We start from the raw sequence: 27,610 nt of genomic DNA, 5'->3' as shown, positions 1-27,610 counted from the left end.
TCTGTGCGTTGTCGGTCGTCTATTAATTTTTTTCTTTTGTTGATGGATTTGTCGTCTTTCTGTGAGTGATTATTTGTTCATGACTTAAAACTTACTTGCAAATAATTTAAAAACAAGACTTGATTTATAAAAATGTCCAAACAAACCATGATTTTTTTTAAACATACATCACATCCATTGCAAAAGGCTAAAATTCGCCAGGTCTTTAATTTCAACTAAGTGAGTTGACTAAATTAATGTTGCGGACCATTTTCCAATTTCCATGCGGTATCCCTTTTTTTTTTTCTCGCTCATCTTTTATGTTTGTTTTTTTCATCCCAAGACCTCTTGGAGCTTTCATTCTATAAAGTGTGTATTTTGCTAATGGTCGAAGGCCATACGGGGACCTATAGCTTGATAACGCCTGTTGGTCCCTGGAAAGAATGTGTCTGATTGCCTATCACACTTCATATTCTTATTTTAACATGCAGTTATATCTATGATAAGAATGAAAATTGAATTGTCATTGAGACAAAAACCCAACCAAAGAGCAAAAAAAAAAGAAAAAAAAAGCCCAAGGCAACATGTAGATCTTTCGTATCAAGGGAATTGCTATAAATAAATGTATTTCAGGTTAATAGTATTAGGCCATACTCAAGTTATAAAATAGATCTTGTCGTCAACTTTTGCAACCAGCTTCTATGTTTCTATAATGCACTGTTCATCTTTTTTGGGCTTCGACTTTTCAATTGGACAGACAATTTTGTTTTCGACTGTTTTAAAAAGATGCATTTTTTTACAAAATCATACAAGTAAGGAGTCTCTGGCCTTTGGTAGTGTTGTATGTTAATTAATGTTTGTTTATTTATTTGTTTAGGAAATAAGTATGACGTACATTTTCCCTGAACTAGGACACTTTTTATAATAGTTTTTCGATATCGCTCGGGCAAAAATAATCACGAATATAATGCCTACCCATGTTAAAACTACAATAAAGTATAGTTTGCATCAATTATTTCTTGAGCCTACCATTTTTTTTGTCTGTGTTGGATTTGTGTGGCATTGAAAAAAAACGGGTATAAACTACACAGTGCAGCTTCCAACAAGAATACAAGATTTATTGATTTTCAAAATGCGACCAAAATTAAAAATTTGCTCGCAGCGGAAAAAATGCAACAGTTTGATTTTCATTGAAATAAAATAATTGTTATGATTTACACACCGTTACTTTTTCCAATATAAATATTCGAACTATTTTGTGTATTGTTTCCTTTATAAATTTACATCATTTTTAAAAAGACCACGCGTCTTCGATATTTAGAAGACTATAAAAGCGATGTTCATTATCTTTCTTCTGCTGTAAGTTTAATTTAGTTATTTTGTGTCATAATTGCCATCTCGTATGTTTTAAATTTGAATAAAGAAGATTCAGGTTGTCTTATACGTCAATGATACACACAAAAAAAAAAACGATAACACATAAAATAAGGTGCAACATTCATTCTCCATGAAAAGAATACATCACATGGATGTAATTTTTGTAAGAAAAATACCAATTTCGTGAGAAGTTGTGTGTTGGACTTGAAGAGCCAAGGCAAACTGACAAATATCTGAATGAACGAATCGATTTATGGTATATAAAAAAAAGCCCACATGGTTAGCATTGAATAAATAGAAGGCCACTCTTAAATGATCACAACGTAGAAGTTTTTGTTCTCTTAATCAATAAGATATTTTCTGAAATAACGCGGGTCCCTATTAACTTAAAAGTTTTTTTGTTTTTTTTTTACCATGAATAAACTTTTTTTTTTTATTATTATTTATTGATATCAGCTCTGGACATTAATATTCTTAAAAGTGAAACTGTTGTAAGTGATGGTATAACAATTATTTAAAATAAATTCCTTAAATGATATGTGAAAAGAAAGTTTCATTTTATGTATCAAAATGTGTAACAAATGATTATTTAAATCCCCACTTGAAGGCCTCCGATAGACTGAGTGAGCATAAAATCATCGTCCACGACAAACAAGTTAAAGGTAAACTTTTCAGTACAATTACTAATAAACGTTTTACTGTCGACCACACTGTTATGAATTTCGTTCTAATTCAAATACACATATTCGTGTAAATAGAATCGTTAACAATTATTTCAAAAGAAGAAATTATACAAATGTTAGTAACACTCTATTTATAGTGTCGACCCTTTCAACATCATCCAGAAATCATTTTTGTAATATTGTGTGCAATAGCCTTCTATATTCTCGGCATCCTAAAATAGTTCGGAAAAAGTCAAAATGCATCAACGGTACTAAAATATAAAGTTGCGTTTATACTTTAATATTTTCTTGTGTGAAAAAATCAGTTTGAGTGAGCCATTCCCTTTCTGTAACAGTTGATTTCGCTTAGTTTTGATAAAACGATGGATTTGTTTTATCAATCAAAGTATGGCGTACAACAATGTACAAGGCAAATAGTAATTAGCTATATTGCTTTGGGATGAATGAAACACTGTTCAAATTGTTTAGATTATCTCTCTTGATACGAACGTTTTTTTACAAACTCTAAAAGTTTTAGGGGGTGTTATGGATAAGAATGTCAGAACCCAAAATTGGACCTTTTTTTGTAGGAAAAAGTAAAATCACAAAAATACTAAACTCCGAGGAAAATTCAAAACGCAAAGTCCCTAACAAATGACAAAATCAAAAGCTCATACACATCAAACGAATGGATAACAACTGTCATATTCCTGACTTGGTAAAAAACATTTTATTGTATCGATAATGCTGGAATTAACCTAGTTTTATGGCTAGTCAAATCTCCAGATTATAATACAATGCTACACTATATCGATAAAATGACAACCCTACGTGACAGAAGTACAACACAAACATACGCATGAACATTCATCACAATAAACGCAAGAACAAATTGATCAGCGATGTGGGAAATTTATATTGAACAAGAGTATGCGTACGTCACCTTTAACTGGAACCAATTGTAAGAGTTAGTAATTTCATCGTATGAAATGTCTTCAATTTCCATGTATTTAAATTAGATTAAATACAAAAGTAAAACGTAGGGGATAAATATCATAGCTACTTTAATATCATGATTAGCAAAAGACTTCGATGGTTAGTAAGAATGTAAGTATGTATCAAGGAAATATCAGTTGTTGAGTAATAATGGTGGCTATTTCATGAACAAACTGATCAACATCTTACCGTTGGAGATGACTTTTGAAGGGCACAAACTTTACGGAACCTGGTGCAAATCTGTATAATCAAGAGAATATTAATGGAACACAAATACCTTGATCCGTATCCGTCTAAAGACTGAAGCAGTATTCACCGTTTCCAAATTGTTAAACACTTGACCATGACCTAACACCTCAAGGATGTCAACAACTAGCAGAAATATGGTTCTTTCTATAGTTCGGTCTTCAGAAGACCGACCAGGACGTGTACCGCATCTAAAAGGTCTAGCAAAGGCGAATTTGGATAGGAATCAAAGAGCTACAATAAAAATAGAGGGTACTCCTTGTCCTTGTCCTTTCATGAACATGATGAATGTGACCTACCGAATAAGACTATTTACCGGATTTGTTATAACATAAGCAACACGACGGGTGCCACATGTGGAGAGGATCTGCTAACCCTTCCGGAGCACATGAGATCACCCCTAGTTATTGGTGGGGTTTGTGTTGGTTATTCTTTAGTTTTCTATGTTGTGTCATGTGTTTTATTGTTTTGTCTGTTTGTCTTCTTTCATTTTTAGCCAGGCGTTGTCAGTTTATTTTCGATTTATGAGTTTGACTGTCTCTCTTTCGTCCCTCTTTTGTCAATCAATTATTGGAATAGATAATCAGACATACAGTTTCAAAACAAACACTGCGGTGACCTATAGTTGTTAATTCCTGTGTTATTTGGTCTCTTGTGGAAAGTTGTCTCATTGGCAATCATATCATACCACAACTTCTTTTTTTTTTTTATATCTAACCTGTATTTATTTTCTGGACAATTAACTTCAACTGGAAAGTTTGGGATACTGTAAAGCACTGAAGGTTTATTCGAGACATTCAATTGTGTCTTTACTCGATCAATAATTTGATGATGTCAAATGTTAAATCGTTAACGGATCAACGTTTTGACCTTTCACCAATTCAAACAAAAACCTTAAGAACTTCCAGGTTTTGCTGGATGTTCTTGGTTTTTTTTGTATGAATCTCATTAATCCGTTGTATTTCTCTTCTATTGTTTCATGCCATTGCTGTCTATTGCCATCTGGGAAGATTATGAATAGAATGTTGTTGCATATCTATGTCGTTGTTCATCTTATATACCACCTTACTGACAGAGACCAATTTAGACCTCCCCACTCTGTCTATCAACTTAGTCTCGAGTTCTTTGAACGTTGCATTATACTCTTTCTTCATCAGTTGCATCTCCTTCTTAATCTAATCACACTCAGAGGTAATGACTCGGTTTAATGACCAACCGTCAATGTTGCAGCATCCGTACTGGCACTGGGAGATTTTATGTTGGTGATGCAAGTTGTGTTTATGTTGAGGTCTTCGGGCAAACTGGTCATGTTCAGGCCTCTTTCTTCGACATCAAAATAGACGAAATGAATGTTAGTCATACAATGAATCTTACAAAATAACGCTTTTAAGGCACTATACCTTAACATTCTTTTGCTATTTATCTTATTTGAATTATACATTACATAAACATATTTTAACATATATAGTATTATAGTATCGATTAACGCATACTGCATTTAAACCAATACACGTCAAGATATACAAACTTTTTACCCATTGTATATCATATGACTGTTTAGGTGAAACGAAACGAAATTCTGTCCAACGAACCGTCAATGGTCACATGACTTAAAAAATGTACTTGTTTTTGCCAACTTTTTCATAAACTGATCGCTGGATTATTATTTTAGTTATTTCGTTTTATTTTGTTAAACTTCTGTATACTGAGCTAAAAGAATGGGACAGAAAGAGGTAAGATTGACAAGTATACATAATATTTCTTGTTTTTATTTTGCTATGATTGAATGCCAAAAATAGGGTAAGAGTCGAGGATAAATGATATATACATTTATATACGTCTTTATTTCCCTATTTGAAATGCCAACCTGTTGATCATGCTCATACGAAAGCTCCCTGGATACTTTTGTCGATGATACATTAAAGTATCTCCTAATCATGTAAAAAATTAGATATTTTATCTGTTTCATTCTTTTCTTTCAAGTGTATTGATGTCGGCTAATAGCAATATAGATTTCATATGCTTGACTGTTTTATTTTCCTGTGCTTTTGAGTTACATCTCTTTTATTTACTGAATACATCCAAAGGAGGGTTTGTCATTGTTGCTATTTCATAATAATTATTTGTTTTTGACAAAAGAATTTAGTACGCCAGACGTGCATTTCAAAAGAGTTCATATGTCAAATCAATAGCGATTGTGAAGAGCAAAGAAGCCCAAATTTTCCAAAACGTTATGCGAAACTTGGTTAAGGACGTCCGTGTCTGGGGTACAAAAATATGAGTATTTAAAACGCTGAACATCTTTCAAGTCTTTATCAGGTATTCTATTCAATCAATTTTAATCAAAAGGACCTTTTAAAATAGCATAAAAGATATAACAAAAACTGTTAAAAAAAGTTGTGTATGTTATAAACTATTTGAAAGACATCGTTTCAACGTTTTAGACATCTAATTAGTCCAATCACTTCTTCTGTTCAGATTTAATGTACTTATTAAATTTATTGCTTTCATTTTATGTTATATTTTGCACGCTTCAATTATAAGCCTTATTACTATGTTGAATGCAATTTACAGTTTAAAAACGATTAAAACTCCAGACTGACTTTTTAAGCTGTAAAGTATGTTCCTTAAACCCTTACATTACCTCTAAATATGGTAAACAAATCTATGTTTTAAAGATGTCGACGTTTTTAAAAGTACAATGTGTATCAATACAAACTACTTTTGCAAAACACAATACCTTCGTTCAACATTCTGCAATTTCATCTGATTCAATAATCAGTTGCTCATTATATATATATATTATAACTACGTCTGAACATATATATATATATATATATATACGCATTATAATTAAAAAGACGTGTGTATCTCTGATAGAGAGTTGTCTTATATTGACGAAACATCATATAAGAGTACAATTACGATGACTTGTGTGTTTCCAGGCCTTTCACAGTTGTGGGTGGTCAGTTCTGGTTAAAAAAAAAATTCAAATGTTCTTCCTGAACATCATTTTTGTCTCGAAATTCCAAATTTATGGTACCAAATTTAATTTCGACATAAATTACCTTCAGTGATAATCGAGTGAAAGTTGCTAGTAGTTGATTATCCCAAGCATATACAAATGTTAAAGAGCCTTTACAGCCGAACAATACAAAAAGTATAACCAATGACGGTCAAGAAGACAGAGAGTGGATAATACCAAAAGTATAACAGATGACGGTCAAGAAGACAGAGAGAGAAAAATACCAAAAGTATAACCAATGACGGTCAAGAAGACAGAGAGAAAAAAATACCAAAAGTATAACCAATGACGATCAAGAAGACAGAGAGAGAAAAATACCAAAAGTATAACCAATGACGGTCAAGAAAACAAAGAGAAAAAATACAAAAAGTATAACCAATGACGGTCAAGAAGACGGAGAGAGAAAAATACCAAAAGTATAACCAATGACGGTCAAGAAGAGAGAGAGAAAAATACCAAAAGTATAACCAATGACGGTCAAAAAGACAGAGAGACAAAAATACCAAAAGTTTAACCTATGACGGTCAAGAAGACAGAGAGTGGATAATACCAAAAGTATAAACCAATGTCGGTCAAGAAGACAGAGAGAGAAAAATACCAAAAGTATAACCAATGACGGTCAAGAAGACAGAGAGAGAAATATACCAAAAGTATAACCATTGACGATCAAGTAAACAGAGAGAGAAAAATACAAAAAGTATAACCAATGACGGTCAAGAAGACAGAGAGTGAAAAATACCAAAAATATAAACTAATGACGATCAAGTAGACACAGAGAGAAAATAGAAAAATAACAACAAAAGGCTAATTCAAACAGATTATTTCGCTGTATCGTTGATCTTTTGGCTTTCTTCTTATTTTTCTTTTTTTACTTTCATTTTCTTTTTCTGGACTTTGATGTTCCTTAGGTTCTTATTTACGGTTTGTATTTTTCCTAATTAATTTGCTTTTAGATTTTTTATGATTTAGTCAGGAATCTCGTTACTACAAATTAATTTTATCTACGGTTTTCCCAAAGAAAAATTGTTGACAATTTGTTTCAAGATTAGAGTATATTTTGTATATAGAATACAAACGAATTCAAGCTTAAAACATTTTGGTGCAAATCTTGACGTCCATTTCACGATAATTATAATTTATTGTGTTTCCAAGCATTTACCATATCTGATACCTAATTTATGTATTTGCATTTACATGTTCAAAGATTAAAATGTTTTTTATTATTTTTCTCGAATGAGATATTCTTATCAGACGTTCCCTTTGAAGTACACGTTATGTAACTTTCAATGAAGTCATGATTGCATTCTACTAACTGTTTACTACATTAGTAGATCTCCAAGCTTAAAATTACAAAGTGCAGGCGTGCACATACATGTAAGCATTTAGATATTCGATCCTATCGTTTTACTTAATATGTTGATATTGGTTGTGTCCAGAGGTACATTTCGAACACACGTGTGTTTTATGGTGTTGGTTTCATATTGCATACCCTTGTAAATGCAGGGGCGGATCCTGGATTTTGGAAGGGGGGGCGAATATTTTAACATATATAACATGTATATTTTGTAGTTGCTGTTAAGTGTAAGTGTTGGATATTTTCGATGCTGTATTCTCCCTATTATTGTCTATCATTAAATGATACTAGTAGTATGGATCCAAAGCTATGTTCTGATAAATTTGATGTGCGTGGGACTTATCAGTAAAAAAAAAGACATGGAAAATTCTCGCCGGTTTGTTGCAAGTAATAAATTTATCATAACCTCACAAATTTCGTGTTGTAAACAAGATATACGCCGGGCTATATGATTAAATTTAAAATACGACAGTCACGAGTTAAAAAAGACAAACAAGCAATTTTTATCCAAATGTTTGGTTGATATATCTCACCCAACAAAATTAAGGGAAGTGAGGGTTTACAAATCAACCAAAGGCTAATAATGAGTCTGAAATGACAACGAATTGAGACATAATGGCCACACCCAGCAGGCAGGTTGCAGTCTGGTCTTGAAAAAAGTATTCAATATATCAGTTCGGCGAAACAGATATGACGGCCAGACATGCAAACTCTTGCCACAAAATAAAATATGCACGCTTTTATACGCCCGTCAAAATTTTGACGAGACGTATTATGTTATACAAATGTCCGGTGTCAATCCGTCTGTCCGTCTGTCCGGTGTAAACATGTCGCACCGTAACTTGAGAACGACTTATCCAAATTTCATGAAACTTATTATAGTTGTCTCTTATGATGGTCAAATGATCTGTATACTTTTTGGTGAAAATGAGATGAAAACTTTTTGATTTACAGCACTTTGTAACTAAAACAGGGTTTTTTTTTCACATGTCGCACCGTATATCAAAAACGATTTTTGATTATTGCTTAAAACTTTACACACTTCTTAGTTATATTAATCTTAAGATCTGTATACTTTTTGGTGATGATTCAAAATTTCATTTTTGAGTTATTGAGTATTTTGTAAAAAAGGGGGAGGTTTTTTTACATGTCGCGCCGTATCTTAAAAACGGTTTATTATAATTGCTTAAAAATTTACACACTTCTTTGTTACATTAATCTAAAGATCTGTATACTTTTTGGTGATGATTCAAAATTTTATTTTAGTGATATTTAGATTTTTTTGTAAAAAAAAAGATGGAAGGGGGGAGGGGAAATATGTTCCGCCGTATCTCAAAAACAATACATGGTTATTGCTTAAAACTTTCTCAGAAACTATTTATGATGGTTGCATAAAACTTTCACACAAGACGACGGGCGTATCATGCGCTCATGGCGCAGCTGTTTATTATTAACATGTTCATTGTATGCTTAATAATTCTGTTGGAAATTTTCGTTTCTAATAGCAAAAATGTGGACAAGATTTTTGTTTTCAATCCAAATACGACCAGAATTTTTGTTTGAGGCAATAATCAGAATCAATTTTTTTCTCTCCAATATCTAAGACTTGTCTACTCAAATCAAATTGTTCGTACAATAGACTTAAAATGAATGTAGAGCTTATACTGACTGGGGATCATTATTCAGCTATGTTATTTTAAAATAGGCTGGGGCGTTTGGGGTTAAACATGTTTTCGTAGGTGTTTTATATTGATGCGGAACTTTTTTGTCATGAGAGTGTAATAGTCTGTATATATAGAGTATTACTTTCTGTTTGGTGGAATAATGAAATAGAAGTCAATACGTTCTTGCTCAATCATGTGTCGCTTTGAAGGTGTCATGATTATCATCCTCAGCAAAAGCAATGTGTTACTGTAATTTAAATATTAAAATGACTGAGCGACGACTTTTTCGATGCACTGGTCAACTCCACCATAGCGAGTCATAGACACATGACTTTGATAATCAGTAGATTCCAGCGAAAAATATCTTTATGATTAAAGAATTGTCGCATACAAATAAAATAAAGAGTACACGGGAAATGGCAAAGTTCACGAAGTCTAGTCTGATTAATCATTTTACAAAATAGTCCGAGCAAAGGGGGGTGTACGCCCTCTACGCCCCCTCTGAATCCGCCACTGAATTATATATAACTTAATGTGTACTTCGGGGAAGTGTGTATGAAATTATTTTTAACTTTACTGTATGTACTATCTACTACATCAGCCTTCATTGTCTGCACTCCTTGACAGCTTTTTTTGTGTCTTTGTTTGAATTTTTAGTAAGTTGTGTGTTTTGACTCCTGGATACAATTATTGTTTGTCAAATCGATTTGATACAAACTGTTATACTTTACTATATTTGATGCCTGCTGTTGTATTTATTTATAAAATACTTCATTACACTTGAAATGAAAGGATTTATAGAACTCCCATTACATCTGATTTCAATGAAAAGAACTGTGAACAAAAAGGTCAAGTATTGTTGATGAGTGTGTTTTTTAAATACTGATATGTTTCGGACAGATGGGAGGAGATATGTGAGGTCAGCAAAATATGAACTACCAGTTTTCACCAAAACAAAAAAATATATAATATGTCATTGGCTGCATTCATTTGACTGCTCCTTCAGAAGAAGCTTAATCAGTTAAGAACAAAGAGATAGATTGGTTTTAAACAGAACAGTAAACATTCAAGGGGAAAGAACAATAACCTTGCTCTGAATCAATATGTAGAAATGCTGAACAGAGACAGCAAGGACATAGTTACAGGACACCAGACCAAAGAAAGCATTGTTGCGCACTCAAAGCAATATCCTCATTTAATCAACTACATTAAACACTTGATATCATATCCGATATCCGATACCGAAAAGGATTCCACAATATACCACAGTATAAAGCAGATGTAATGAAGGTAGCAAAAAAAACTGATAAAGGCTTTTGAACAAACACCAAAGCGAAAATATGTGTGGTGTTAAAGAGACAAGCACCAATAGGAGAGTGGCCCACAATAAACAATAATTGTGATCTATTTGTTTACTTTTACATACTTATGTATTATTAGCTTATTTAAAGATTTTATATGTAAACATGATTGAATGTGTTTTAAAAATTTCCAGACATGTCAGTTTGATCTCGTGCAGCTTTTTCGTGTCCAACCTTTAGGAGTCCAAGGTGTGCAGTTCTTACCTAGTTTTATTTCCATTTCAAAACATCAGAATGCCTGAACCAATTCATTTGAAATTTAGAAGTATTTTTTGGAACCACAAAGCACAAGACTGCCCAGGCTCTTGTTCACTCCTTGCATAGAATAAAAAAAATGCTGTTATTCTTCTGACAATGCACAACACAAAGATTTGCCATCTTTGCTGGAAGTTTTGAGACATATCTAATACTGGTAAGCTTGATGCTTTCTTGTTCTCGTTTGCACCCTTAGGATAATTTTTGAAATCCCTCTTTAAAGATCTTTTTTTTTTTTTAGGTTAAACCCCATTGCTTGTACTATTTGCCCATCCCATGTCAGGAATATATGAAAAGTATAAGATGTGGTATGATTGCCAATGCAAATTCTCCAACAGAGACTAGATGACATAAAAGTTTTAACTACTGTAAGTCATCGTACGGCCTTCAACAATGATCAAAACCCAAACCGCATAGACAGCTTTATATATGTTGGTCATAGGTATGTCCCGGCCTTAGTAGAATGTTTCTTTTTATATTCATATATTGATATTTTGCAGTGTCCTTGTATTTGATTGCAAAATTTTTGTCAGGGTCATTTAGGATTCCTATAGCTACTGCACTGGAAACCCTACAGTGATCTCTTGATGTTTGTTTTGCGATAGCAATGGATAATTTTGAAATTTCGCAATTTTTTTTCACAGTACTCTGGATTCATTTATTTCCTAGGTACCAATTTTCGCGTATTGACAAAAAAATCTCTTATTATTGATAAAGGCTATGCATGGGTTCCAGTTTAAGTATTAAAGTACTAGATTTCCAATCAAATCAGGTTGTGGTTATATAGATTTTACCACTGCATCAAGTGTATTACGATATTTCTCCACTCGAGACAGTTAAACTTTAAAATTTAAAACGCGAGGTTTACCGAGCTTTTTAAATATTTAAAATTTACTTGATAGTGGTGAAATATCGTAATACACGAGAGATAGTAGTGGAATCTGTTTCTCTGCTGATTTAAAGACAATATCTAAACAAGTTTACCTTTTCTTTTCAAAGATTTGCAGAAATCTTTATATGTGACGTCATGCATGGTCGCCTTTTTATCATGACGTCACATTAGGAAATTCAAAAGAAATCAAGAAATTTGACGTCGTAATTGAAATTTCGACCAACCATTTGCCGAGAGAACAGTTGTTTCACTAATGAGGAGAATATTTATTCTCAATTGGTTGGGAAATGTGAAAATAGTGATAAAATTTGAGAAATTATATATATATATATATATTATATATTTGTTGAATGTTAGTTCATAAATATAAATGACAAGATGTTTGGCTTGATATATTTACCATCGCAAACGATAAAATAAAATAAACTGCTTGTTTATATTGTTGAGTACTTAACTGTGTCCCATCCTTTTATTGCACGTTCTTGCATCTGTATAATAGCCCCTTCTCCCCTAAAGTCGTATCGTCGTCAATTAGTCATTTGTGCAAATTTCATTGGTGAAGATTTGAACCTGATTTACAGAATAGAGAATAATGGACAAAATATATAAATTGACAGAAATTAAGAATAGAAAAATTGGCATAAAAAAATAAAGAATACAGATATGAAGAACCCGGATGAATACCCTCATAGATACAATGATCATAGAAATTCAGTAGTAGCGATATAGCCAAATTCATTATTCTTTTATCACACAAGTATAAAACTAAATAAATACTGTCTAGGTTTTAAAGTACAATTTTTATATCTTATAACAAATTCTTATTACGTGGAAAAGTCTCGTAACTCTTAGTCTCGTAATCTCGGTAGCTATGCATTGAAACTGCACCTTATGTTTTCTTTTAAACATTCTGCGGACGTATGCATTTGAGATCTTTTTAAATTGATAAAAACGAAAGGTGGAAATTATTCACTTTCTGGTTATGATTTTTTTTTTATTCTCAGTAGGCGTTAAAATATATATAATGCTGATTGTATAATGTTGCTTAAATGCAAAATTTTGAATAGAAAATCGCCCTAAATTATCATTTTTTTACACATATTTGTTAAGTGTCATATTGTTATTAACTGATACTGGAAAAAAAGTTGATATAAAAAAACTGTTAATATTTTACTTTCTAATAACATTACATACTCAGATAAAATATATTTTCGTCCGAAAATGTAAAATATGATATGAGACAAAAGGAGCTTAAATAATTTTCTCTTACTTATCTATCATTAGAAATCTGCAATTAAATAGAAAATAGTAACCGGTGTATTACTGATCAATAAACTATTATTATGACATCATGCATGATCGTCTTTTTATCATGACGTCACATTAGGAAATTCCAAAGAAATCAAGAAATTTGACCTCATAATTGAAATTTCGACCAACCATTTGCCGAGAGAACAGTTGTTTTACTAGTGAAGAGAATATTTTTTCCCAATTGGTTGGGAAATGTGAAAAAAGTGATAAAATTTGATAAATTATAATTATTTCTTGAATGTTAGTTAATGAATAATAATAAAAAGATGACGTTTGGCTTGATATATTTCCCATCGCAAACGAAACTGCTTGTTTATATTGTTGAGTATTTAACTGTGTCCCATCCTTTTATTGCACGTTCTTGCATCTGTATAGACAAGACAAGACAAGACAAGACAAATACTTTATTAGAGTCTCACCTCAAAATTGACATACATTTATACATTTATAAAATTACAGTAATATTTAAAACAACATGAGCCACTCTAAAAAGAGTTATGAGAGACTATAAAATTTCTACAAAACACATTATAATTATCTACAATTATATAAAATACCTTTTCTTTTTAATAATACATCATAGCAGATTTTGGCTAAAAAGTAACACACATTTTCATCAGTGAATAAAAATTTGAATTTATCATCATCAGACAAATTAACAAAATCACAATTAAAAGAGCTAGCATGTTTAAATAAAATAGCTCGTAAATCTGCATATACTGGGCAGTTAATTAAGACATGTTTCTCATCTTCAATAATGTTATTTTTCTTACATTGCTCATTAAAACATAATCTATTGTCAACCATAATGCCTTCATATCGGCCAGTTTCTATTCTCAGAGGTGCAACACCACATCTAAATTTAGCATATGCACTCTTATATTTTCCAGGCATATTAATACATAAATATTTTTCTTTATTAAAACATTGCTTAAACATTCTATACGTTCGCAATTTACTTCTTTCATTGTACATTAAGTCAGAGTACCACTTCTCTTTATATCTACAAAAATTTTCCTTTTCAATTTGTTTAATTGTATTTTTATCAATAGAAAAATCAGTATTACATAAAAACTCCATATCCATTTCTTTAAATTTCACATTGACTCTATAATTCCAATTTCTAAATTTACTATTACAGCATTTATTGCCCCATAAGAAAACCTTTTTATTAACTCTACAATGAGACATTTTAGTAAGTCTCGACCATAATCTAAAAATACATGTCCACTGAGATATAATACTGGGCATCCAACCCATATCTCCATATAAGGCTAAGTTAGGGGTGTATTTACCCACACCCATAAAAAATCTCATTGCTCTATTTTTTACAGCATTAATACAAGAAAAATCCTGGTGACCCCAAATTGAGGCACCGTATTCAATGACAGACATGACAAGTGTATCAAAAAGTTTTGTAAATGTATCAAATTGAAAACCGCCATTAACTGCTTGTTTATATTGTTGAGTATTTAACTGTGTCCCATCCTTTTATTGCACGTTCTTGCATCTGTATAATAGCCCCTTCTCCCTTAAAGTCAAATCGTCGTCTATTAGTCATTTGTGCAAATTTCATTGGTGAGGATTAGAACCTGATTTACAGAATACAGAATAATGGACAAAATATATAAATTGACAGAAATTAAGAATAGAAAAATTGGCATAAAAGAATTAAAGAATACAGATATGAAGAACCCGGATGAATACCCTCATAGATACAATGATGATAGAAATTCAGTAGTAGCGATATAGCCAAATTTATCATTCTTTTATCACAAAAGTATAAAACTAAATAAACAAGGTCGAGGTTTAAAATACAATGTATTACCTTATGTCGTGGAAACGTCTCGTATTCTCGGTAGCTAGGCATTTAGACTTCTTTTGAACATACTGCAGACGTTTACATTTGAGATCTTTTTAAATTGATAAAAACGAAAGGTGAAAATTACAGCAAGTGAATCAAATTTGTCGAAAAAAAATAGGGAAAATAACAAAAAATACGGCACTTCTGATAGAAACTTCGAATAGGCCCGAGCCACCTTAAACTGCAATAAATATAATTATCATTTATATGGCGAACGACTTGTTGGAATTAATCATGATCTCGATATATCTGTAAAAGAGTCTGAAACTTAGTATAACTCTATATTTTGTTAAACCTGTGCACACTACTTCAACTTTTCATTTACCTAATTCACTTTAATTCTAATGTCGAATATTTTCAAAATAAAATACTTAAATTTGCATGCTTCGATTACTTCTTTGTCAAAAGTTATTTTAAACTTATATTGAAATCTTGATTTTTAGTGCATATTTGTTTACTTATGTATGTATAGATATTAACTAATGTTCTACGAACCTTGACTTCTTCCCTCTATTCACGGTACAGATTTTCCAAAAAGGATCAACGCTGTTAAAAAAAGGTCTTTTGTAATTTCACAAATCAGATATCACTGTCTAATAGATTACTAGCCCCTGGAAAATTTTAAAAACAACTTGTACAAAACATACTTATGTAATATATACAGTGATGCTCAAAGAGAAGACATAGCTAAAGAGAAATCAAAGTAATGACATACTGAACATCGGATGACCTCAAGTTCTTTTGGATCACAAGTACTTGCCTCAGAAAAACACATCTCTGTACCTGAATGTCAGGTTAAGGTACATAGATATATTGTTTTATGAGACAAGTTCGTGTGTGGATGATGAATAAATGACAGAGAATTCACCCTCACCGTTATAACTTTTTATAGTGTAGTGCTATAATCATTTGTTATCAGTATACTCTGGTTTGTTCTTATATGTTATATCAATATTTGTATAGCTGTTAAACATATAGTAGATCATCTTTTAAAATTATTCTACAGGCAAATTATCATCCATTTGTATACAATTCTATTTTATTATTCTAATAATAGTGCAGTGCACGTGCAACATGGACGCTCTTCTCTAATAATTGATTGTTATAATAGATTGGATTTGAGTTTCATTCATATTTTCCCGCTTTTATTGAAAAAAAAACGTTCCCGACATTTTCTTCCGCATGTGTTAACACACATTTTCGGTATTCATGGGTTGTAATTGACACATATATTTCTTAGTACAAAAATGTTTATATCATTTATCTATGTTCTTTAAAATTATTTCTTGAATAATATATAACATTTATATAACAAGCGATAAGGAATGTTATTTTGCACTCGATAATAGACGCGTAATTATGCGAAATACGTTCATTCAGTCAAAAACGCAAATATTAGTTATATTGGTGTAACCAGGGGGGCACAGAATTTTTCACCGTTGTTGAAAATTCATACACCCTGAGGTGCAGACGATTCCGTACACCCCTGATTACACAAAGATAACGAATTTATGTCTTTTGAACAAATCCCATTTGCCAATCCTTGGTAGAATCCGCTACTCTCCTTGGAATCGGCCGAGTTGAGATTTAAATTTTTTTCAAATTTTGATCCTCAATTTTGTTTTAAGTTTTGATATTTTACTTCTTTTTTTCTTTTTTTCGACATTTGATCTTTTTTTTGTAAACTTTTGTATTTTTTTTTTAGTTTTTGTCAAAATTTTATTCATCCCGTGAATTAGGGTGGGGTGTAATCTACACCGTGGTAATTAACCAATCAAATTGCAGCATTTTTACTGCATAAGAAATAACTATTTTTAAATAGGTTGATTGAACCTTAAGAAACACGACAAAAACATGTTGATATGCGTCTCGAGTTCGACAGTCTTACGGCTTTTGACTTACATAATTTCAACCTTTTTAAAACATCGTATTGTGCTTTTTTTAATTAAAAATAGAAACCTCATGACGACATGTATATACACATATCGGATAATCATAATGACTTTGTATCCTTTTTATATCTATTATGCCTGAATTACATTCGAACTTTTTGCTTTAATATAAAATATCTAAAATAATATAATTCATGTAACAATAAGTTTTTGTAGAAAATTCAATATGAATATAAAAGGCTAAATTGTCTTAGTTATTAATTACATATACTATAATATCGCTTACATTACATGTAACAAAGAGAAATAGTTTTAAATTGCTTAAAAGTAAACTTGCATGTAATGAACATGTTAAAGGAGTGGAAAGTGGGCAATACATTTTTATGTTAAATTGTTTTGGCCTTTTTCAAGGTTTTGTTACATGTAACTGTTGTCTGAGATAAATTTAAACTGTTAACAGTTTTCAACCCACTGATGTTGTTAACTGTTTTTGCCAAAACCGAGAGGTGTTTTACATGTTATTGTCCACCCCACCCCTTACCACCTCCACCCCCTCTTCACCCCTTTTAATGTCATTTTAAGTACAGTCAGTATTGTCCTCAGTTTTTTAATCTTTCAATTCATTTTTATGTTAATCTATTTTGGCCTTTTTCAAGGTGTTGTTAACTGTTGTCTTAAGCCCCGGTCACAACAGATCGCACGATTTTTTGTCGTTGAATATCTATAAAGTAGTTATCGTGGCACTGTTGTGCAAAATGTCAAAACAATATTTCGAGTGGTCACATCAGCTACGACATGTCCACGATGGGTACACGACAGAAAAAAAAAATATAATTTTACTGTCGTGGGTCTGTCGCAAGTCGGTCGTGCAACAGTCGTTCGTCAATCGTGAGTTGTTTTGTGTTCCTGAATATTCATTTTCATCTCGATTTATATTTCATTTCGTTACATTTTGCCATAAAGAGTTTTAAAGGGGCATAATACAACTATATTGTCTGCAACATTGAAAAATGATAATTTAGAAATAGAACTTTTCAATGATACTACTATTCGCTATTAGCTGCCAGTTTATTCAATTTTGTCATTAAGAACTCAAAACATTGCTGATGTTATTGTATTATTGGTTTGAAAGTGAATAATTCAACTTCGATTGAATTCTTTCCCATTCGGTCTTTGATTAATATGATGGCCGGATGCGGCCATTTCCCCTTTTCGTGTTTTCGCGATTTCTCCTCTCAATTTTCCAACGCGAAATAGGGCAATCGAGAAATCGAGAAAGCAAAATCGAGAAATTGAGAAATCGGGAAATCGGGAAATCGAGAAATTGAGAAATCGAGAAATCGAGAAATTAGGAAATCGGGAAATCGGGAAATAGAGAAAGCAAAAACGCAAAATCGAGAAATTCATTTCGCGTTATCGCGTTTTCACTTTTGTGTTTTCGCGTTTTTGCTTTCTCGATTTCTCGATTTTCCGATTTCCCTATTTCTCGATTTCCCGATTTCGCGTTTGCAAAGTTAAGGAAGAAAACACGAACACGCGAAAAGGCGAAATAAGCGCATCTGGCCACCATAGATTAAACCTTTGTTGGAGTTGGGTTGCGGTTGCGTAAGAAATGTCCAGTGAAAGAATAAACTCATCATAGATACCAGGACTAAATTTAGTATATAAGCCAGACGCGCGTTTCGTCTACAAAAGACATATCAGTGACGCTCGAATCCAAAAAAGTTAAAAAGGCCAAATAAAGTACGAAGTTGAAAACGAATGTCAGTTACAAATGCTGAAACAAGAGAAGCAAGTTCCAGAAATTACGATTTCGTTGATAGATTCGACACGCAAATTATATTAACAGTCTTTATATTATTAGTTATATTTAGCTATGGTGTCCAGTCAAAACACTCAAAAAGCTGATACGTTATAACGGTTCCATAGATTGTATTTTTATTCAATACATATTTTAGTGTTTTAGCTGAATAACGTTTTAGCATATTATACTGAATAGAATTAGTAGATTAAAATAAATTCTTTGGACATACATTTGTTCCTTTAAGTATCACGCTTTAACTTGTGGAAGTAAGATTCCGGTTCAATACGACCCTCACCGAGACATCACGAGACATCACGAAAAGATCAGATTGATAATAGTCTTCACGTCCTACTTATTACAGAGCAATACAATTAGCTATAGAAATAAAATACAATTTCTTAACATCAAAATGGAATTTTCATTATTTAACCTGATATTGCACGAAAAAGAAATGAGGTAATGCAGATGTTATCTCTATTGAAGATATGTAATTGTTTGTATAATTCTGCACAATGCAATTTAAAGCACTGTGTTATAAATACCTTGCTGAACATACTTTAAAAAATATTTCATATCAAGTAATTTTCAATTACCTTGACATAGATAACATGATGAAAATTGTGGACTGTAGACTCCAGTTCCGAACATTTTGGCTATTACAGCTAACGTGATCTATTCCTGTCGTAGAAAATTGCAAGTTTATGATAGGACAGTTACTAAAAAATAAAAGAGAAGAGAAACAACTAGGTTAGAATAACAATGAAAACCATTTTCCAAAGCCGCATTTTAAGCTTTCTGGTCTGTCCTGAATTTGGATAAGAATTAATGCAAAATCTATATTTATGGATGCACGTTTTGTTCTTTACGGCGCAAGAAATAGTAAATGAAAAACACACGCACTGATATTCTAGATTGTAACATGCATTTGCGTTATCGTGTATATTTATTTATTAGTTTCAGTTTAAACATAATAATTCTAATGAATCGTCTCTTGATTGGCTAATATCTTCTAATGAAATTAAAAAAATTTGGACATACATATATATATATTGTTTTTAAATGGGTTTTTTATTTATCTTTCCGAGTACTATATGCTTTCGACCTAAGATACATATTTTATAATCATTTTGTTAATTTTCCTCCTATTTTCCGACATTTGCTCGGTCTATGATGGAAATACAAAATATCACGTGGTAAACGTTCAAAAATAATTATATTTTGCATTCAGTTATCAGTCAAAAACGGAAGTCGCATGGGTAGAAATGTCTGTGGCAACAATACACTATGTAATAAAGGAAACACACTTATATGATTTATATTTTAAGACAAAACTGTATGCGTTGTGTGTTTAAAACCTGGAATAGACATTGAAATAGTATACTGATAATATACTATGTCCCAGAATATTGCTTGTAATAACATTACTAGAAGAGGGTCCACCATGCACTTGCACTGCACTATTATTTATTTAGAATAGTAGGATAGAATGATATACAAATGGATGAAAATTATATGTACATGTTACTGTTATTAATATAACATATTATAAAAACCCAGAGTATACTGATTTGAATCACTACAATATAATAGACGTATTTACACTTGTATGCAAATTTGTCCGCCATTACGTAAAATCACACAGGTTCCCGTAAACTTTGACATCATAATTTAAAATATTTGACGTCACAATTTAAAAGTGATTGTTGCTTGACGTCAAAAGGTGATTCGGAGTAGATCTAAGGTCATTCGGAGGCAAGATTCAGCTAAATACCAAAAGTGTAAATACGTTTATAGTTATTTCGGTGAGATTAAATTCCCTGTCATGTATTCATCCTCAACACATGAATTTATCTCAGAAAAAATATATATATGTGCCTTAACTTCACTTTCAGGTATAAGGATGATTGTCCTTTTTTAGACAAGTGCTTTTGACCAGCAACAAGAAATTTAAGTCATTCTATGTTCAGTACTTCAGTACTTTGATTATTATCATTCAATTTATACTAGATATTTAACAAACATTAACGCCAAACGCATATGTTCTGTCAAAATTATAATAAATAAATGATTTTAATATTTATCTTTCCGATCTACAAATAGACCTTGTTGAAATATACAATGCCACATGGTACTAGCCTATCCATTGAGGAACCGTATCGAAGACATACATTTTGTTTAATTGTTCGAAAAAAATTCGTGACGTTCCTAAAATCTTGTTTCCGATGATATCTGAATGTCACATAGAAGCTACCAAAACTCACCCACATATAGCGAGGGGTTCACGCAAAAATATAGTCAATTTTACACTTATTATAATGTTTAGTTTTTGCTATTTGTTAAATATGACGTTCGGTTAAAACATATATTTATATCTAATGGGAATAATCTAGTACTGTATGTCTGTATACCAATGATTCATACAAACAGTAACTACTTAATACAGGTACTGTATCAATGTAACTTATAAACTCATAATACCGAGTAGATATAGAAACTAGATTTGTAATTGCTAGCAATAACGGATCATATCATCCTCGTCCCCCAATTGCCAGGGTAACGGCAGCGATGTTGAAAATCAAAGAGGGGATCTTCACATGCCAATTAACATAATTGTAAAGTTTCATTGAGTTTGGAGCATTTTGAAATTTTTCAGATTTTTGCTATTTCCATGGTTACGGCGGCCATTTTGGAAATTCCAAACTCAAATGAGATATCTGCATATGCCAGTCAATAAAGTAGAAGAAAAATAATACATATTAAAAAAAAAACGTAGAATAACAATATGTCAACCAACTTCGTTGAGAATACAAAAAAAATAATGCATGGAAAGTAGAATCTCTTGAAATCAATCAACGTTCTCATTAGCAGGATAAACATCTCTTGCCAGCCTTTATATAATTATAAATATATCATATATGTCATTCTCATACGTGTGTGTTGATTCGTTTAGGAATTGCTTGATTGCGTGTAGGAATTATATCAATATGTTATGTTCATACTTGAAAACCTAAAGTTTTTCATATAAATTATATATAGTATATAGTTAATATGACATAACGTTTTATGACTTTCTAACACTTTAAAACGAGTTTGATATGAATTCTAAAGGAATGACAAATAAATATTTACATCCTGTCAACTTATTTATTAGTTGAAATAAAGCTTTGAATCAGCTTTCACGCAGTCCTAGTTCTCACTGATACAAGCTGTCTTTATGCTATCTGTTTTTATTTTGTGCGAAGCCATTTTGAACTGATTTTCACAGTTCATAAGTAAATATTTTACACCAATTTCCAATGAAATGGAAGAATAGAGCGATTATTAGCATGTTGAAGACCCTTGCCATAGTGTTATGTGCACGAACTTAATATTCAGTGATTCTTGTTGGTTCCTGTCCTCCAAATGTGTCATTCATTCAGGGGACGATGTTATTTTTCTAATATTTTAAATACATGTAGCTAATTACAATGTATGAAATTTGGTTATTGTTGGAGCTTTATGTAACTTTAAGTTCATTGGCAACAATACCCCAACTCCTAATATTTACATCATGGTAGAACACCAGTTTTGTAAAAGTTATCCAAAATAATAATTATTTGTTTTCAATGCAATGTTTAATCGTTCAATGGTCTCTTTTACGAATAAATCGTTCGATTTCAGTACCTACGGGTTGTGGAATAAACTTCATCAGGTTCATCATATTTACATATACTCACGCAACTGCATCCCTATATTGAGAGAGAGAAAAAAATACTGGCTACTTTATTTTCCAGTTAGTCCATTGACGCCTACATTATTTTTTTACAATTGGGTTAATGTTATGTATGTACGCCAAGTTAGTTTGATGGTGTCATTTGTCAATACTCATGTACGGATACGACAGCTACGTAAAAGATACGTAAAAGATCCCACTGATGAAAAAGAGAGAGAACTTTTAGTAGGTACTACAACTTTTAGAGGGTACTACAACTTTTGTGGGTACTACAACTTTTGTGGGTACTACAACTTTTAGTGGGTGCTACAACTTTTAGTGGGTACTACAACTTTTGTGGGTACTACAACTTTTAGTGGGTATATGTACTTCAACGGTAATGGCAAACTGGTTCAACTCATTTTAGGTTATATAAAAAATATTCTGAATTGTGAGGTGTAACAACTTGTATAGAATATAACTCCCTTCTTATGTTCTCATTTATTGTAAATTGTCACAATTGTTTTCATCCCATTCGTTGCATTGTTGAGAGTACTTGACATTACAGTTTAAATATCTTATATGGATTTCAATTTCACATTTGAATTGATCAAATGATGTTGTCGTAGAAAAAGCCAAGTCATGCAATGTTTATTCACCTCTTTGTAACCTTTCAAATAGTCTCCAAAATATGTAGTACACACACATAAAAATAGTATCAAGGTCTTTATAGTCATTTAATATGCAAACATATAATAGATGTTTGTCATAAAATGAAAGAAAAGCTTTAAAATAGCTTATTTAACATATGTCATATATGGTTTTACGATACCTGAATTAAACAGATATATTATACGGGTAGCTTTCGCATTAGATCTTTGGGCACTCATACCGAAGGGAGGACTTGAAGATTTATTTGAAGAAATAATCATTTAATGAATGGCTATTATCTATTTTGAATTTATTGAACCATAAAACTAATTTTTGACTCTTCACATTGAATAATCCGCGAAGCGGATTATGTAAAATGTGAAGAGTCAAATATTAGTTTTATGGTTCAATAAAGTCAAAATAAATTATTGCCATTCATTATAAATAAATTTCTATCAAAAATAAGGCTCAAAGAACTTTTTGTATTATATATATAAACAATAACAACCTACACATGTTGGCGTATGAATACACAACGTCAGAGTGGGCGTGTCGCCATCAAAATTGACAGCATTGAAAATAAAACTAATAATTTTAACCAATCAGAAGACAGTAAAAACACCAAATTTATTTATTAACGTAAACATAACAATGTGGACATACGATATTCTTTAAAATATAAAGTTTTATTTAAGGCACTAAGGCAAATAAAGACAATCAAATGTTGATGTTTTCTTTTTTATTCAGATTAAACATGTTGTTGTTCTCTATTTCTTTTTTGTTTATATACAAATTTTGTAATTCCGTTGCCTTTTTATAGTTAAAACAATATAGTGGGGGTTTTCATCATCGTGGAAGGCCGCGCTCTGGCTGACATTTGTTTACATCCTCCTTCACTATAGTAAAGTTGTGTCGTTTGCAAACATACAGCCCCTCCTCATTTTTTACATTATGCTAAAAGATTTTATTTTACAATTTAACATCTAATAATGTTCACCGTTTTTGAGTGAGTAATTATTTGTGTTATAGAGTCTAAACATTCTGAAATAAACTTAACTAAATAAGACAAAGCCTGCATCCATTGTTACACCTTTTAGAAAAAGAAGTTTTTATATATGTCTTTATTTCTTTGTTAGTTCATCAGCACCTATTGTTCTCTGCTAGTTCATTAACAACTATTCTTCGCTGTTAGTTCATCAGCACCTTTTCTTCTCTGAGTTCAACAGCATCTATTTCTGTTTGTTCATCAGCACATATTCTTCTCTGTTAGTTCAACAGAACCTGTTATTCTCTGTTAGTTCATCAGCACATATTCTTCTCAGTTAGTTCATCAGCACCTTTTCTTTTCTGTTAGTTCATCAGCACCTATTCTTCTCTGTTAGTTCATCAGCACCTATTCTTCTCTGTTAGTTCACCAGCACCTATTTTTCTCTGGTAGTTCATCATCAGCACCTATTCTTCTCTGTTAGTTCAACATCACCTATTCTTCTCTGTTATTTTAACAGCACCTATTCTTCTCTGTTAGTTAATCATCAGCACCTATTCTTCTCTGTTAGTTCATCAGCACCTTTTCTTTTCTGTTAGTTCACCAGCACCTATTCTTCTCTGTTAGGTCATCATCAGCACCTATTCTTCTCTGTTTGTTCACCAGCACCTATTCTTCTCTGTTAGTTCATCGGCACGTCCTCTTTTTCTTTGTTAATTCATCAATTAACTTTGAACCTTTAAGTACTAAGGCTTTCTTTTTCTACCTCAGGAATAGATAACCTTGGCTGTATTTAACAAGTTTTTTTTTTAGAAATGTTTGGTTCTCAATGCTCTTCAACTTTATAATTTATTTTGCCTTTTTACTTTTCGCTTCGAGCGTCACTGATGAGTCTTTTGTAGATGAGACGCGCGTCTGGCACAAATACAAAAATTGAATCCTGGTATCTTTGATGAGTTTATTTATATAAATATTTTGAAGTTGATATCATATAGAGATACATAATATTTCATTATATTCTATATATTTGTATATATATATATTAATTTTACCCTCCGATGGATTAACTGTTGTTTGTGTATGCAAGTCATGTAAAGTTTCTATATTACGTCATTCATCTAATTAATTGGATCTAAAGACTTTCCAAATTGGTTTTTAAGGAGTACAATAAATGAGGCATGAAACCATGCCCATCCTTGTGAAATTATTCAACATTTATTAAAAGTAAATACAATTTAATTTTGAATAACAATACAATACCGCTCGACTTTTCAGTAAGGGGAAAGGTAGGCTTGCGGAGGCTTTTAATTCCGGTTTTGTATAGTTGTTTTGAGTGTATAAAAGTAATTATCTCCATGCATTGTAAACATGCGCAACTTGCAATATTTTATTACTTTGAAAAATGACTAATTAATATGACTTTTCATACAAGACTGATACACATTGCTTCGTGTGAAGGCATCTTAATTTTATGTTTATTAGAGTTTCTATTGTTGCTAACTGTATTAAATCCTTGACACACATAATTAAATCATTTAACAGTACTAGTATGTCTTTAAAAATACAATTGAGACAGTGTAACATAAGTATATTTGTCTACTCATATAACGATGAATACCAATTTTTGTATATTCACATGACGACAAAGTGTAGGATACATTGAGTAATGTATGTCAAGGTACTTTTAATTAATTAAGTGTGTTGTTATATTTTTAAATTGTTTCTTCTGAACGTTTGTTTAAACTGGATGGGCAATTTACAAATAACTTTTATGCTTATACAGTCTTCATTATTTAAATATCTTATTTATTTATAAAGACTTCTGCTGTTTGAGCACTGGCTTATTGTAAACATCATCTGTGTATTACTCACAAACTAGTATGATTTATATAAAGTAGATGCATTCAAGATTTATTAATATGTTGCTGTCATAAAATCCAATCTTGTGAAATCAAAGTACTATTTCAAATAGATTTATTGTTGTCATGTTTATGATAGCAGTTTTTTGTGAGTAGAACAACTATTGTGTACTTTTTTTTGGTGGGGGGTGGGGGGGGGGGCTTTTGAAATATTGTTCTTTTAGACTGTTATTGAATGGATTGTCTAAAGTTGGAATTTTAAGACCTTTGATGCATGGTCCGATATAATTACAGCCGAAAAAGACGTTCACACATTTAATGATTTGAGAACCAGTAAACTGGTAGAATTTGCTGGTTTCATGTTTATCTGTGTCACACTTAACACTTTGTTTTTTCTTGTTTGAGTGATTTACAGCTCAAATAAGGGGATGATTAAGTGTGTTTATAGAACGAATTCAATACGACGATTTAACTGTTAATAAAAATGTCGATGCAGATCAAATTACTAGTATGATATTTCAATAAAATCATTATATGATTTATATATTAGGGAAGACGTTTATATGATTGGCTTACGGTAGTGGGTCTTGGAGTTATTTACTTCTTCGCTAAACAGAACTGACGGAACCACTTTTTATAACTAATGTTAAAAGGGTGTCAGAGATAATGTCTCAAACCAGCTCAACGTTCAAACTAAGTTTTCCCGTTAGATTAAATGATAAACACAATACTTTTATTTGGATGATTATAAGATGTTTTGGTTGATTTCTTTATTAATAGCAAAATAAATACAGTCATCCGCCAAGCCGATTAACTGACACAAATATACAATTTACGTTTTGCTGAGAAATCGAGTTTGGGGATTGAATTCCTGATGTCCAGTTCTAAAGTATTTTGAGGATTAAACGCTTTTTTTAATCCTATAAAATAATTGCATATTTGACGATAAATATACATTGTAAAGGAGTCGTTTCATTCCAATATTTTGATTATAGTTGTTTTTGATATTGCAGAAGAATCATCGTGACATTATGATCATAATCCACACACAATCTTTCAAATGTTTTCCAATCTGAGTACTTAATTATGTCATTGAGAATGATACTCGATGCTTCGTGTGAAGGCATATTAATCTAATGCTAATTACCCTTATTAGTTATGCTTAGCGTATCAAATGTTTGACACACATAAATTAAACATATTTTATATTCAGGACCGTGCAGTACAAGAATTTGTTGTGGTACACTTTAATTTAATGTACATCAATTCACGTAGAATATGTGTATAAAATAAATGTTTGCTTACCAGCGAAAATGAAATATTGTCGATAAAACCGAGAAAAAATAATAAGTCGTTTGATCAATCAATTATTGTGAAAGATTTTTTTTACTCAAAGTTAAATGAAAAATCAAACTTATAAAGTCCGCTCCGTATAACAGTAACAATATAATGTTGATACGAGCTGACAATATTTCTAAATTTACAATACTTTAGGAGTTATGTCAAATAAGGGTGACTGAAATGATTACTGAAAAATTGGTAATGATGATGAGAGTATACTAAAAACATTATCATCTCACATACGTTTTGATACATTTGAATGCATGTTTAGATAACTGGGTGTTTTTGTTCATATATGTTACGATAACTGGGTGTTTTTATTCTTACATGTCTAGATATGTGGGTGTTTTTGTTCTTACATGTTTAGATATGTGGATGTTATAGTTCATACATGTTTAGAT

At 31.5% G+C, this 27,610-nt stretch overlaps 1 protein-coding gene across 1 annotated transcript in view; it reads left to right on the top strand.

The window, feature by feature from the left end:
• The first annotated feature begins 4,839 nt into the window (after positions 1 to 4,839).
• LOC143042544 (sodium-dependent proline transporter-like) overlaps positions 4,840 to 27,610 on the top strand; it is a 44,566-nt gene continuing 21,795 nt past the window's right edge. The window contains exon 1 of the mRNA XM_076214916.1: positions 4,840 to 4,993. Within this exon, the coding sequence (XP_076071031.1) occupies positions 4,979 to 4,993 (15 nt within the window). The 5' untranslated portion in view covers positions 4,840 to 4,978. The remainder of the gene's footprint in view (positions 4,994 to 27,610) is intronic.

This window comes from Mytilus galloprovincialis, chromosome 8 (genome assembly GCF_965363235.1).
Source record: "Mytilus galloprovincialis chromosome 8, xbMytGall1.hap1.1, whole genome shotgun sequence".
Lineage (NCBI taxonomy): Eukaryota > Metazoa > Mollusca > Bivalvia > Mytilida > Mytilidae > Mytilus > Mytilus galloprovincialis.
The sequence above is the reverse complement of the archived record's forward strand: the minus strand, read 5'-3'. Positions and strand labels throughout refer to the sequence as shown.